The sequence below is a fragment of the Corapipo altera genome, unplaced genomic scaffold (assembly GCF_003945725.1).
Source record: "Corapipo altera isolate COAL_440 unplaced genomic scaffold, ASM394572v1 50, whole genome shotgun sequence".
NCBI classification, from domain to species: domain Eukaryota; kingdom Metazoa; phylum Chordata; class Aves; order Passeriformes; family Pipridae; genus Corapipo; species Corapipo altera.
This window is the reverse complement of record NW_020884889.1, coordinates 10,876,280-10,890,236: the sequence shown is the minus strand read 5'-3', so window position 1 is coordinate 10,890,236 and position 13,957 is coordinate 10,876,280. Positions and strand designations below refer to the sequence as shown.

The 13,957-nt window shown below is 37.3% G+C and overlaps 1 protein-coding gene across 3 annotated transcripts in view; it reads left to right on the top strand.

The window, feature by feature from the left end:
* The window catches only part of AP4E1 (adaptor related protein complex 4 subunit epsilon 1), a 24,049-nt gene extending 10,127 nt beyond the window's left edge, over positions 1-13,922 (top strand). The window contains exons 12-22 of one of the 3 annotated variants that reach the window (XM_027644312.1): positions 1,269-1,381; positions 1,525-1,643; positions 2,365-2,667; positions 3,441-3,555; positions 3,923-4,058; positions 4,940-5,192; positions 5,903-6,478; positions 7,821-8,005; positions 8,702-8,859; positions 9,316-9,458; positions 11,617-13,922. In XM_027644312.1, coding sequence (XP_027500113.1) covers positions 1,269-1,381; positions 1,525-1,643; positions 2,365-2,667; positions 3,441-3,555; positions 3,923-4,058; positions 4,940-5,192; positions 5,903-6,478; positions 7,821-8,005; positions 8,702-8,859; positions 9,316-9,458; positions 11,617-11,619 — 2,104 coding nt within the window. In that variant the 3' untranslated portion in view covers positions 11,620-13,922. Of the gene's footprint in view, positions 1-1,268; positions 1,382-1,524; positions 1,644-2,364; positions 2,668-3,440; positions 3,556-3,922; positions 4,059-4,939; positions 5,193-5,902; positions 6,479-7,820; positions 8,006-8,701; positions 8,860-9,315; positions 11,506-11,616 lie in introns of those variants that run through there. The other 2 variants (XM_027644310.1, XM_027644311.1) reach the window with 2 other exon arrangements.
* Positions 13,923-13,957: the final 35 nt, after the last annotated feature.

The window sequence follows — 13,957 nt, the reverse complement described above, 5'->3', positions numbered from 1 at the left end:
TTTTATTTTTCTGAACTAGCTGAGAAATATCCTTTTATTTTTCTGAAACTTTGAAGTTAGAGCTCAGGCATATGTAACATTTATACCTTTCAAAGCATCTTTCATGATGTTTTGAAACAGGAAGTGTTACAGCTGTGCTTTCCACTCTTTCAAAAAAAAAAAAAAGTATGCAAAAGAGAAACATATGCAAACATGACTGCTGTGTTTCTTGTATTTCACTGAGAGAAAGTAATGGCATTCAAAATATTTTATTTTGGCTTTGGAGTTTAGCATTAAAACCTCGTGTTTTTAAATTCAAACTAGGAAGTCTTACACTACTGCAGGAGAGAGTGCTATTCTGTAGTTGTGGAAATGATCTTCTATCAGAGAACTAACTCTTCATTGGTATATGGATTTGAAGAATAACACACTTTGATAGAAATAAAGACAAGATTCTTTAACAATGCCAAAAAGATGGAAGTGCTGCTTAGGGATTTGGCATGTTAGACCTGCCATTGCATGATTTTCTGTGTGCATTTCTGTCTGATAATTTGAGTTGTAAGTGCTTTTTACAGAAAGCTACCTTACCATCCTGTTTGTACCCTGCTTGGAACAGAGTAGTGTACAAAAAAAAAGCTGTGTTATCCTACTGTATGCAAAAATAAGGCAGTATTATGTTTCTATACTGTTGAAAATGTCTGTTCAGTAACTGCATTTTCAGGACTTGATTGAGGGAAGGCAGAAGCTAACTTTCAAAGTTAGCAAAGGCTGATCAAATTTTAAATATATTAAAAAACTTCTAAATGTGTTTAAAAAGCCAGTAATGCTTTCTGTGGAGTGCTTCAAAATGTTCATTGTTTTCATAAAATTTGTAAGTCAACAGCAAAACACTGCTGAAAATAACAGCTTTTCTATCACTGATCAAATGATGTTGGGTAAACAAACTCAAAAGATTATGCTGGAAGCCCAGCATGGGACAAGTGTGAACTTAAAATAGAGTAGTTCACATATGTGAACATACCTGTTCCTGCTGTGTGAGGTCTACTTGACAACTTTTTCAACAGGGCAGTAACTTAACACTTCTCTGCCTGACTACCAGTTTCCATGAAATTCAGAGGAAATGCTTTCTGAAAGATGCAGGAATATTTCCTCTTCAGTTAGATTGAGCTGGTATTTGACCATCAGATCCCCAGCTTACTGGGGAGATTAAGATGGGTGTTCCCTAGGAAACACACAAGTAAGAAACATGAAGTTGTGCCTTAGCACTTCATTCCTTAACATCTGGACACGTATGCTCCTAACAACGAGTGGTTCATCCAGACAATGAATGCTGTGTTTTCAGTTGGAGGGGATGTTGTGCATCCTGATATCCCAAACAACTTTCTGAGGCTGTTGGCTGAAGGTGAGCAACTCCCTGAATGCTCTGAAGAATCAGACATGTTCCTTGATAATCTGGGGTTTTTTTCTTAAAATGTACTTCAAAATATTTGATAGGATGTGTTATTTGTGTTTCATGGAAATTATTATATTGTTTTCTCTATCTAGGATTTGATGATGGAAAGGAGGATCATCAGCTACGGATGTATGCAGTGCAGTCTTATTTATCATTACTTGGAGAGGAAGATGCATTGTATCCACAGAAATTCCTTCAAGTTATGAGTTGGGTAAGGTAGACACATGGTCAAAATCCATATATGAGGAAACTGTCTGAGGTGGTTTAATAAATATTTAATAAATATTTATTAGATGCTTGTATTTTTAGTCATGAGTATTTTTTTTTTTTTTACTTGAAATCAAGCTAATATGCTGCAGTCCTATTTTAGTGACCTCTTTGGTGACCAAGGACTACTTATAGTTTGTAGAAAAGCTGTAGAAAAGCAGAAAAGCTGTAGAAAAACTCTCTTTAAGGCAGGTGACTGATGGAATGGCTTAGCAGCCACCTGAACCTGGCTGCATGTTGAGAACCTTTCTGTCTTCATCAGAACTAGGCTAGATGTGGTTGTAAAATGCATTTTTAGCCTGACCAGGTGCTGTGCTGATAATATCTGGTACCTGGGTAAGCTTCAACTTCTACCCAAGGGAGAGGCTGCAGTGTGAGCAAATTGTGTTTTCTCAGGGCCTAGTTATGTTTAGCTTTCTTAAGGCAGCTGTTGAATTTTTAAGAAGCTAAAAGTTGGAGTCTGCTGAGGTAAATACAGATAACTTCAAGCCTTTGACATTTAAAACACAAAATGGTAAAGAAATAATTTAGAAGATGTTTAAAATAATAGTTTCTTGAATGTGAGATGGATTTTATTGTGTTATTTAGTACTATATTCTCATTTCAAAACTGAAAGCACTACTCTGTGTGACTAAATGTGTATTTTGTCTGTTCTTTGTGAATAGGTGTTGGGAGAATATTTCAGTCTTGTTACAGATGTTGATCCTGAAATTATTTTGACAAAACTACACAGCCTGCTGAAGAAGACTTATGTTACTTCTGAAACTAAAGCGTGGATAATGGCTGCAGTCACCAAGATAGCATCACATACCTCCTGTTCAGAAACAGTTGACAAACTAATCCAAGAACTTAGCAGCTCTCTAGATACCTGCATAAGACAATATGCCTTTGAATTGAAACATCTCTGTGAAGACAAAGCACTGATGAAAAATTTGCTTCCATTTGATGCTAGTTGCAATGATATGGTGGTAAGACAACTGCACTGTTTGTTTTTCATGAACCTCTTTATAGTTCAGGGGCTTGAATATTGTGGTAAAAACATGTTTTCAAAATGAATTGTATTTGCAGTTCTGACTGGTGTTAGTTAAGTCTGCTTAAAGTGAGTTTTCAGAAACACTTTTTGAGGCATATGTGGTGAATCATAATGTTCTGTACTGAAAGATAAAGAACCACAGGGTTAAGTAAGCTGAAGTTGCTTTTAACAAAATGATAATTTCATGCAGTGGTTTATTTGTAGTTGTCTTATGGGTTTCTTTAAAGACATAGTAGGCCTGCTTTAGTGATATAGTACTGCTTTTTAATCCATAGGGTTCTCTCCTACTTAAGAACTACTAAACTTGATCATGAAATTTCCATAGTAAATAATGAAAAATAAATAATGATATTGCTGAGGTTTTTGAGAGGGTTTGTTTGAATTCAATATTGTCTTATAATGGTAGTATCAACCATTTTTGGAAGATTCAACTCTGCTTTTTTTCCTTTTTTTTTTTTTTTCCTTGTTTTATTAATTAATATAGAAGTCAAATAGTGGAGGAGTTAAATTACAAATCTCTAGCTCAAAGTCTGCTTCAACATACTTGCTGAACCACTGCTGTTAATACAGCAGCTCTACTGGTAGATATGGGAGATGAGAGAGTGAAGATCCTGATCTGATGATAAGACACAATATTCTACTGGTAACACCAGGCTCAGATATAGCAAATATTTTCATTGCCTTTTCACTCCTTTTAATTCTGTGTAGGTAGATGCATCCTTATCTTTTCTGGATGGGTTTGTGGCCGAAGGACTTGGTCGTGGGGCAGCACCGTATAAACCTCATCACCAGAGGCAAGAGGAGAAACTTTCTCAGGAAAAAGGTGAAAGTTTGCAGCATTTATTTAATAGCTGGTAAATTACCTGATAAGTATTAACAATTTAAGTGTAAAGTTAATACATTTTCTTAAAGTAATAGTATCTTAATACATCTCTTGTGTGTAGACAAGAGTTAAATTCAGTTTAGATTTTAGTTCCACATCAGTCTAGCTGATGGATATAGGTTGTTATTCTTCATGGGAGAAAGTTTTATTATAATCTCTGCTGGTCTGTAGGATTTGAAATTTATGGGGATTATTAAAGTGAAAACCTGAGAAGTCCAGCAGTACAGGGATATCTGTTTTCAGAAAACAGATTTCTTTTTTTTTTTTTTAATGCCTCTTTGTAATTTTAAGTTTGTCTGTCTTGCAGCTCTGAATTTTGAACCGTATGGATTGTCCTTTGCTTCAAGTGTGTCCTCATCTGGTGTCACTGGCAGACAGTCCCCCACTGGTTTATCTTTTGGTTCTGATACCTCTGGTAACAGTGCTGAGACAGGGCACAAAGAGTGAGTTAATCTGTGTTTGAAATGAAGCACATTTAAACTTCTGTTTGTTGTCAGTATCATGTCTTTGCTGCTTCATTACAGGGAACTAGAAAGAAGGCAGTTGAACTTGGAAACATCTGTCATGTAAAAAGAAATTCAGATTATATAAAGACATCTTTATAATTACTAGAAAAACCAAGGTGGTTAGGCTCTTTTTCCACTTTCTTCACAGACTACAAATTAGGTGGTAGTAGATGCAATAAAATGGATACAAGATTACCTGATAATTAATTCATTGTATTCCTATTAAAAACAAGTGTAACCTGTAAGAAAAAGATGACAGAGAAAAAATACTTAATAATGTGCCTTTTAAGGAAACTTTTTTTAGATAAAAGTGAGGCTAAGATTTGCAGTGTAAGTTTTAGAACACTACAAACTATTCCAGGTCCATAACTTCATACAAATTTAAAAAATTAATCGTAGTCCTGTAAATTGGTATCTAGGAAACCTTTTCGGAATCTTTCTGGGAAAATGTCTTCCCAGAACCTCTCTCCTGGGGAGAAACATAGATACCATGTTCCTTATATTTATTTTTTTAAAAATTACTCAAAATATATTATAAATGTAGTCTGAAACTCTGGGTGGAGGTGGCAAACACAGTGTACTACTGGTTGCAGGTGTTTAATGCTGCTTAATATAGGTCTGTACTTGAGTACTGTATAGCCCAGTCCAGGTTTATATTTGTGGGATTCATTCATGTAAATGCAAGTGTTCACTTATATTTCACTGCTCACTGTGTCTATCAAAGTACCAAAGTTGTGAATGGTGTTTGAGTACTGGTGTGTTTTTAAGAACATGATGTTCATGTGGCTGATTCTGCTTTGTTTTGTTTGCTTTTTTAGGACAAATACTCTGAAACTCGAGGGAGTACGTAAGCTGTGGGGAAAAGAAGGTTATCTTCCAAAGAAAGAAAAAGTAGGGAAAGAAAATGAGCCACAAACAGTTACCTGTGGCAGCTTATTAGCAGGACAGACAGGTGACCCTCCTGTGTTGAGGTCTGATCAAGGTGCCAGCCTCACTGAGGAAGACAAAGAGAAGCAGCAGTTAGCATCAACTTTGTTTGTTGGGCTGGGATCAAGTGCTGGTGTCAGCCTGGTAAGTGGCTCTCTTGAGACTTAACAGTTTAAAGTTTACATATAGCCTTAGCTAAAATTATAGATATTTGTATGCAAATGAAGATCAAATTAGTGATAAGACAAATTTCCCCTAAGTAACTGAAAAGCTACTGAAAATTACTTTTGCAATCTGGTAATTTGTTAAGAACATGAAACAGCTTGGAAATTTCTTGATAAAGCAACATCTGGAGCAGATCTGATTTGGTAACTAGAACTTCCCTCTGTTTATATGTTGTGCTTCAAGTTTAAGTCACAGTTTTCCTGAACAATTGTTCCAGCTTTGCAGAGCTGTTGCCATTCATCTAGCAGTAAGGCTAGAGCTTGACACCCTGTGTCAAGACCATTTTTAATATGTCTGTGGTAGTATCTGGAACATAAGAATTCACCATTAGGTAATCTTTTTAAGACTGGCATCTTATTAGCCAGCTCACATCTTGGCATTTATCACTGGTTAACCAGAAACTGTTTAGCTGTGCTTAGTTTTTAATAAGAGCTTTTAGTTTGTTAAGAGAACCTGGAGTCATACGTGCATTATAAGCTAATTCAGTGCCCTGTAAGAAATACAATGAAAGCTGGAATCCATTAAAATGTCTGGAATCTGTTTGTATCAGGAATCATCTGTATTGATTCCTTGTCCTTGCTCACTGTTTCATTGTGTTAATAGTAACAGAACCATTTTTTTCTTTTCAGATGGGGAAAGCAGACACAGCTACCCAGAAGTTCAAAAGGAAATCAAAGATAAACGAAACTCAACATAGTGAGGAGGCATCAGACTTCAAAAGTAGTGCTGCTTCAGATTTTGGTCCCTTGCTTGATACAGTACCTATTAACACAGAAGACTCTGAGGAAAGTTCACACACAAGGTTAAGGAAAGCCTCCCTGTGCTCTTCAGATATTGTAGAAGATAATTTAGCATTTGAAACACCTCAGTCCCTTAAAAAATCTGTGCTGGATGACAGACTTTCAGATAATAGGGTGTCACAGTCATCTTTGTTTGCTGATAGTAATATTGAAATTTTTCAGCCTTCTCCAAGTGCTCAATGTGAAAGTGCCAGTGAAACACCATTGGTTCCTTCCCTACCAGAAGAACTTGAAGAGCTTCCTCACTCTGAGGTACTGGAACTTCATCAGAGTGATGCCTTAGCTCTGTATTTATGTAAGGCATGGACAGATGACTCTCTGTTGCTCACTGTCTTAGTTTCCAATAAAACCACTTCTGCACTTAATGCTGTGAACTTAGTGTTTGAAGAAACAGAACACTTTCAGGTAAGGAACTGTGTTTCCATTGTATTTGAAATGGACGTGGAACTTCTCGCTTTTCTCTTGCATTTCACTGTGCAACGCTTGCTTTAATGTAATAGTCATACCTTTTTCCAAAGTATTTCCTTAAAACTTGTGGTTACTGCTGTTACACACATTCTGAAGGGCAGTGAGAGAAATTTCAATATCAACTTAGTGTTATTTGGTTTAAAGGTTAGCATCTTACGTTTTTAATTCGCCTTGACTTTGTTTCCTAGTGCTTGCCTCCATATAACAAATCCGTGTGATTTCTCACTTCTGAATGCAAACCTAACCAGTTTTACTCAGAGTGGGATGACTTGAGTTGCTAAAGAAATCACTGTGTAACTTTTTTTTGTCTGGGTATGACTATGGGGCTTGTGCTTTCACTTGTATTTACCTGATAGGCAAACATGACCCAGTTGCTTCCCTGACATTAAATTTGTGTAGGCTTGCTTCGATTTCCTCCCTCCTCCTTTCCCCCAAAGCTACCAGTCATATTTCATTCTCATGCATTCAGCTGATGGTGCAGAAGAGTTGGTCAGTTTATTTTTTTGCATTGGCTACATCTGGGATTTAACTAGGGTTGGTAAAAGCATGTTAGAGTCTTGATTGAAACTTCATTTAAATATTTGGAAAGATGGCTAGGAATTGCCAAGCAGCATGACTATCCACAGATTTTGCTAGAAGAAACACAGAATTATTAAACACTCAGCAAATGATAACTGGATAAAGAGAATTAAGCAGGAAAGGAACTGCTAATTGGTTATGGAGTCTCCTTCCTTTCCTGTTCTAACTTGAATCAAACCTGTCTTGCTAGAAAGTGGGCATTTCATGTCTGTTTTTTTCTTGTAATTCACTTAAGTTCCCACACAGACCACTACCATGGATAGAATCTATGTTACTGGTTTGTTTGGAGAGGCTGGGGACTGCTGAGTAATCTTGAAATCATCCTTTTTATTAGGGAGGATTTCTCAACTTCTTACTTTTAGCATGTAGCTTGAGGTGTGTTGCAAATGCTGCTTGCTTATATTTTGAGACTGAACTACAGAATTCAGGTTCTTGGTGTGGTTATTCAGAGGTGGGGGAAGCCAGTTGCCAGAGATGAGTTTCACCACTGTTCTACTTCTCACAGAACACTTGTAGATGTTAATTATTGATTCATCCTTCACGAGGGCTGAGAAATAGTAGTTCTGTTCACTTGTCAAATAGTCCAAGAAAAATCAATGGAAATAAAAGGCACTTACACAGTTTTCTAGCTGTATCTTTATCACTTGCGAAACTTGACAGCAAGACTTACGTTCTATATTCCTTTTAAAACATCACATAGATTTTGGAGAGTCCCACCCACCAGTTTCCTGTAATTGAAGCTCAAAGTTTGGAACATTGCCAGAAATGTGTGAGGATGAACAAAATCTGTACCCAGGGAATTCTTTCTGGCTCTGTTAGTTACCAGTCAGAGATGGAAACTCGCCTGGAATTTTCAGTAACTTTATCACTGATGGACTTCATCAGGTAAGTAAAAAAAGCTGCATTTTTTTAAAAACACCTGTACTCAACTCAGTATTAGACAAGGGCAGGATGGTTTGGGTATTGACTTTGAAAATATAAGGCTCCTTCTTGAGCAGTTAGTTTTAATCTGAGATTACTGTTAAAGATAATAAAGGGTTATTTTACACTTCCAAAAAAGGGGAAAAGTTCCAGCAAGGAGTACAAATCCAGTGAGAATATTGACAGTAGCTGCAGGTTAGAATAGCCTTGAATTACAGAATGTGTTTTTGAGGAGGCTGAAAACTGAGTGAACAGAAGGGCATACTGTTTTAAAATATGGCATAATGTAAACATGTCAAACTGAAAGAAGTGATTTGAGTGCAGGGACCAGAATGTTATATGAAAAGGCTGACAACTTTTGCAGGGGAAGAAGAAAGCTCATTCTTTTAATTTCTGAAGACTGCATTTATTTTAGGAGTAGAAAAAGCAAGTGTCCTTTTTTCCAGCAGACTTTTCTTTTGAAGTGAAATCCATATATTTATTCCTTTAAAATTTAGAAACCTAAAGCAAGGAATAGAAACTTTTATGTTAAGAGGAGTTTGTTTAAACTAATATGAATTTGCTTATTGCTTGTTCTATTGTCCAGGTGCTTTCAGATATGATTTTTTTGGTGACTTACATATCTCATTTTGCTAAAATATGTGGTGATCTTATTTTTAGGCCAATGGAAATGACTACAGAAGACTTTGGAAAGCTGTGGTTGTCCCTTTCCAATGATGTGAAACAGAATATAAAAATGTCGTCTTCCCAAGATTCCCTTTCAGCAGCCTTGAACACACTGCAACAGAAGCTGAAACTCCATATAGTTGACATTATAGGTAAGTTAAAGTATATTATATATAGTATACATATAATATATACAACTTTTCCCACGAAAATGGGTGCATGGAAGTGAGTATCTTAGAGTTTGAGGCGGGGAATGTTTGGGAGGACAGTAAGCTTGGGACTGTTTTCCTGTGGACTTTGTTTGCCTTACTTGGGGGTCTTTGTGAAGGTGATGTAAAGATACAAGTGTACAACAAACAGTAAATTTTACAAAGGAGGAAACTTGCATTATGAAGAGTATTGGACAGGACAAAAAGAAGGGAATGAAGCTACGGGACAAATATGAAGCTGGGATTTTAGTGTCATTTGTGGTGACTTGTTAGAGGAGTTAGAGGGAAGGGTAGAAGAGAACAGCACATGGAGTTTGAAAGATACATTTATGAAGTATACTGTAGCAATTGTTACTTGTTACTTCTTTTTTTTTTTCCTGTGGTCTTTTTTATTTTAAGGTAATGAGGGAATACTGGCATGCCAGCTCCTTCCATCTGTGCCCTGCCTGCTGCACTGCCGTACGCACTCAGGGATGTTGGCTGTGTGGTTCAGATCACCTTGTGCTGCTCTTCCAGATGGTTTGCTCTACCAGTGTCAAAAGGTGATGGGGGAATCCTAATAACAATAGTGCCTGCCTTAATCTGTTTGGGCTGTGAAAAGATTTATACAGTTGCACAGATAAATTTTACCAAATTTACCAAAGCTAAATTAAGATACTGCTTCTTGGAGTATTAGAAGTTTTCTTCCAGCTGGCATATGTCGTGTGGACTTGTGGGGAAAGAGCAATGACCTAAATTACACCTGCAAAAACATGCTCAGGACTGTACAGTACATTAAAGTATTGTAAACTGTTTCAGTGAAATGTATATTTCTTAATTTTGTTGTAAATGACTGAAAGTATTTATTTTTATTATGCAGCTTTTATAGATGCCAATGATGACTTCTCATGGCAACTACTTAAATATGATTTTAAAGAAAAACATATTTCCATTATAAGGTCAGACTTGATCAGTTATCAGGATCATCTAATTTTATTTTGGTAATTTTTCTAAAGCTATTTTTAAGCACTGTTGGCAACAAGACCCATACTGGTGGTTGTATAAAGTAACTTATGTAGCAACAAATGCACAGTTTTAAAATAGTTAAAAGATTCTAGGGAACAAAACACTTCCCATGATCTTTGATACTTACCATGGAAGTGGTAACATCTAAACAGTTTTTGAGAGGAGTCTGACATGTGAGATCCCATGGAAGCACCTCCTGGGGGATGATCTAAGGCCCCTCAGGTTAGTCCCTGTCTGCAGTTCTTCCTGCCTCATGTTTCAGTTGTGTTCCCTTTCCATAGGGGTCTGTGACAGTCACTGAATATTTGTGCATCTCTAAAGCAAAGTTTGATGTGGATCAAGCCTGAGGTGACTGAGCTGGGGGTAGTTTGCTGTGGACATGTTGACCTTGGTTGTTGGGTAGTGAAACATGTTCATTGCTGTCCAGTCAATCATATAAACTTAATCTGGCCAATATCTCTGTCCATGAAAATTCACATGGGGAAAACTTTCATTTATTTTTTCTTCTAATTATTTATAGGCTCAGTATGACTCCTCAAACCTTTGACTTGCACAGATGTTGTGTGTGCACTGCTAGGAACTGCAGCAAGGCATGAGATTAAATCAGAGCAGTATACATGGAAACTGTGTCTGAGGAGGTTGTTTTCTCTTCCTGAAATAACCTCACAGTCTTGAAAATCCAGCAATCTTAATTTATTTAAATGCTAAATGAAAACTAGTACTGCTTAATATTATTTATAGCTGGTCATGTTTTCTATTTAAAAGCATCAAAGGTTGTACACACGGTTCAGACATGGTATAAATGGATTCCACAGTGGAATTCTCTCCTTTGTGTGTTTAACAGTAACAAGGAAACTCTGTTATATTTCAGCATTACTGATTCTCACCTGATAAGCACTGGTTGTAAAGAAAAATAAAGTATTGTTACTTTGATGTTTTGGTAAATGTTGATGAAATTGTCGTAAGAATGTTAATGTGCTGATAGTTTGGGTTTTTTTAAGTCATGCTACTTGTGTTATCACAAGTATAATCATACAAGCAAAGCTGTTTTTATTGCTGTTTCAGTACCCTCTTACTGAGGAATTTAAAGTGCACTGAACCTGTAAATATATTTAATGTTCTGCATACTTTAATGTTTACTTGGCACTTCAAGACAGTTTATATAAACGAAAACTGATTTATAGTGGAATAATTTCCAGCAAACTATTTCCCTGCTGGTAAATTGTGTTATGCAATTGGACTTCTGTAATCATAGGAACTATTAATACAAGTATCTGTTTGTGGCCTATGCATTCAAACCATTTCAGCAATGAGATGTTACTGTCTTAGTGTTTAAAAAGAACAGCAAAAGACAGCAATGCCTTCTGTTGTTAATGTAATGTTCTTTGTAACCTTTTTCACTGTATGAATAGTGTATGTCAAAGTGTCAATATTCTAATTGCTTTATGGTATTAACACCACTTCAAGGAGTTTGCAGGGAATTGTACCTGTGTTGGTCTTTATTTTTGGATTGCCCAGCAAATGTTGTTCTGAATCTATCGCCATCTTTGCATTTCTTGCAGTTTAATAAAATTCAGTTTTATTAAAAAAATCAGCTTAATCCTTGCTACATGTTCTTCGCCACCACATATAGCAATGTTTCTGCATATTAAGAATTAGTTTCTATTTTAATTGTTTCTCTTTACATCTGGACAGTGATGAAGAATGCAACACCACAGAAGTCTTGAGTCCATTGGTGATTTAAATATCCTGTGTCTCACTTGGAGATACCAGAAGACTGCAAGACTACACTTTAGATCTTTGGAACAGCATTCTGTGCGCCAGCTCACATTGTCCAACCCTCTTTTTGGAATTCTGCCAGATTATGTGTTTTGGTTTTAGGCATCACAGGAGACTTGAGTATCTCTTGTTATTCATAGTTGACAGGAATAGCATTTTTTTAAGTTCAATGCTGACATAAGAAAGCATTGCTATGGAGTTGGGAGCTTGGGGAGTTGGACATAATGGCTGAACTGCAGGTGGCTGCAGCCCTGGTCTAAGTCAGGGGGATGGTTTGTGTAAAAAAGCTGCCAGTGTGTAACAGGAGTCCTGGCTGAGCTGAGGAGCTCAGGCCCTTGAGAACCTCAGCAATTAAGTGCTGGAAATCCCTCTGATCTTCTTCCATCATCCAGCTGTCTCTGAAATATGACTGCATAGATAATTATACAAAGGAATGTTTTTCCATCTAGTTCCATATTGAAAATCCTTTTGTGACTATCTTCCTCCTCCATGGTGTTCCCAGTTACTTTTCTGTGTGACTTGGTAGAACTTGAAGGCTTAGGCTGTTTTCCAGGAAAGGGAAATAAGGTGTATAGAAACAGGCTAGAAGGAAGAGAGCACATAACCAGTTTGCATGAAGAAGTTTGCTTTCAAGAGGCAACCAGAGGCCGGTCAGTATAAACTGACCTTTCTGAACTGGCAGGTTAACAATGTTTGGACCAAACCCTGGGTACCAGGAGGCCTCACTGTTTTACTGCTGTGTGCCATGGGCAGCTTGGAGTTCTGAACATCTGGGAGTCAACAGGGAAGTGATTATGTTGGATCCATATTCCAACTGTTTTGTCAGCTTCTCCTTCCTTACCCCAAGTATTTTCAGATATTTTTAATGAAACAAATACTTTGGTAGGAAAATGGACAGAAGTGCAGCATGGCAGTATGATGTAGGGTATTGTCTTAAATATAGGTCAAATCTCTTGTGTTACATTACTTTCCGCTAGGTATTTCCAAATCCTCCTCATCCTTTAAGGACCTAGAAGAGTAAATTTGTGTAATGGATGGCACTATCTTGAGGTTTTCCTGTACTTGTGAATAGCTCATAAATGACATTGTCTGACGGTTTCTAAATATTGGAAAGGTGTTTATCTCCTATAGAATCCCACCAGTAGTTTTTCAGCCTAAAAAGCTGTATTATCTTTTTCTTTGTGGGTAAGACTGTGCATTGTCTCTTTCTGGCATTGATTTATGTAAAAACAGAAATAGATCCGCTTAAGTCATCCAGGTAAAAGTTGCTTTTGCATTTCAGTTGCTGTGGTAAGAGTTAATTGTGCTTTACCTCTTGGTTCTCTTCAGGGTCAGCTATTTATGTGCCTTTCTGTAAGAACATTTCTCTAGCACAAATCAGGTCACATGTTCAGTGTGAAGTGCTGCTCAGTGGTACAGGGACCATTTCATCAGAGTGCCAGAAGTGGTCACTCCCATGAGACTTTCTTGAACATTAACATTTTTCTCTTTATTACATAAAGCTGGCAGTGATGAAGCAAAGAATATTGTGTCCTGCCATGATATGATTCATAAAATTAACTTGACAGCAATACTTCACCAGCAGGGAGGTTCAAAGCACCACTTAGGAAGATTGCTTTAAACTCAGATTTTAAGGTAGTTGTCAGTTTTCTCTTTGTGCCAGCCTTTAATTGCTTTCAGTATAATTGCTGTGTGAGTTGTTTGCTTTGGCTGAAGGAGTTCAGGATTTGCAGTTTGCTTTTTCTGGGAATAAGGATGGGAGAATATATGCTTGCTGTTGTTAAAACATTCTGGTAGGTTGTAGCACCTCCATGTTTAGGGCACGGCTTTGAAATCTGCCAGGGATGTGTCTTCCATGTAGTTTAAATCACATGGAGCTAAACTGAGCTAAATACATCATGGGAAAGTTTCAAGAAGGTGCTTGCAAGAAGAATAGTGAGATCTTGGCCTGCAACGTGCTGTGCCCCTGCCCCAGGCTGCTCGTGTCTGTTCCAGGCACCAGCTCAGGCTGAGCCCAGGGAGAAGTGGTACCTGAAGGCAAGAAGTCTGTGCCATTTCCTCCCTGTGACTTATGAGGGAGTTTCTGAGCTTGGTGATGAGGCTGCTCCACTAAACACACTGAGCCAGCATCGTCTGGTAGCTCAAGTGCTGCAGAACATTGGGGAAAAACAGAAATTCCGTTTGCTGCTGACACGTGTTGGTGTTGGGTGTGTGTGATGCAACAGGGATGGTAGAATAAATGAATCAAAAGGAGAAA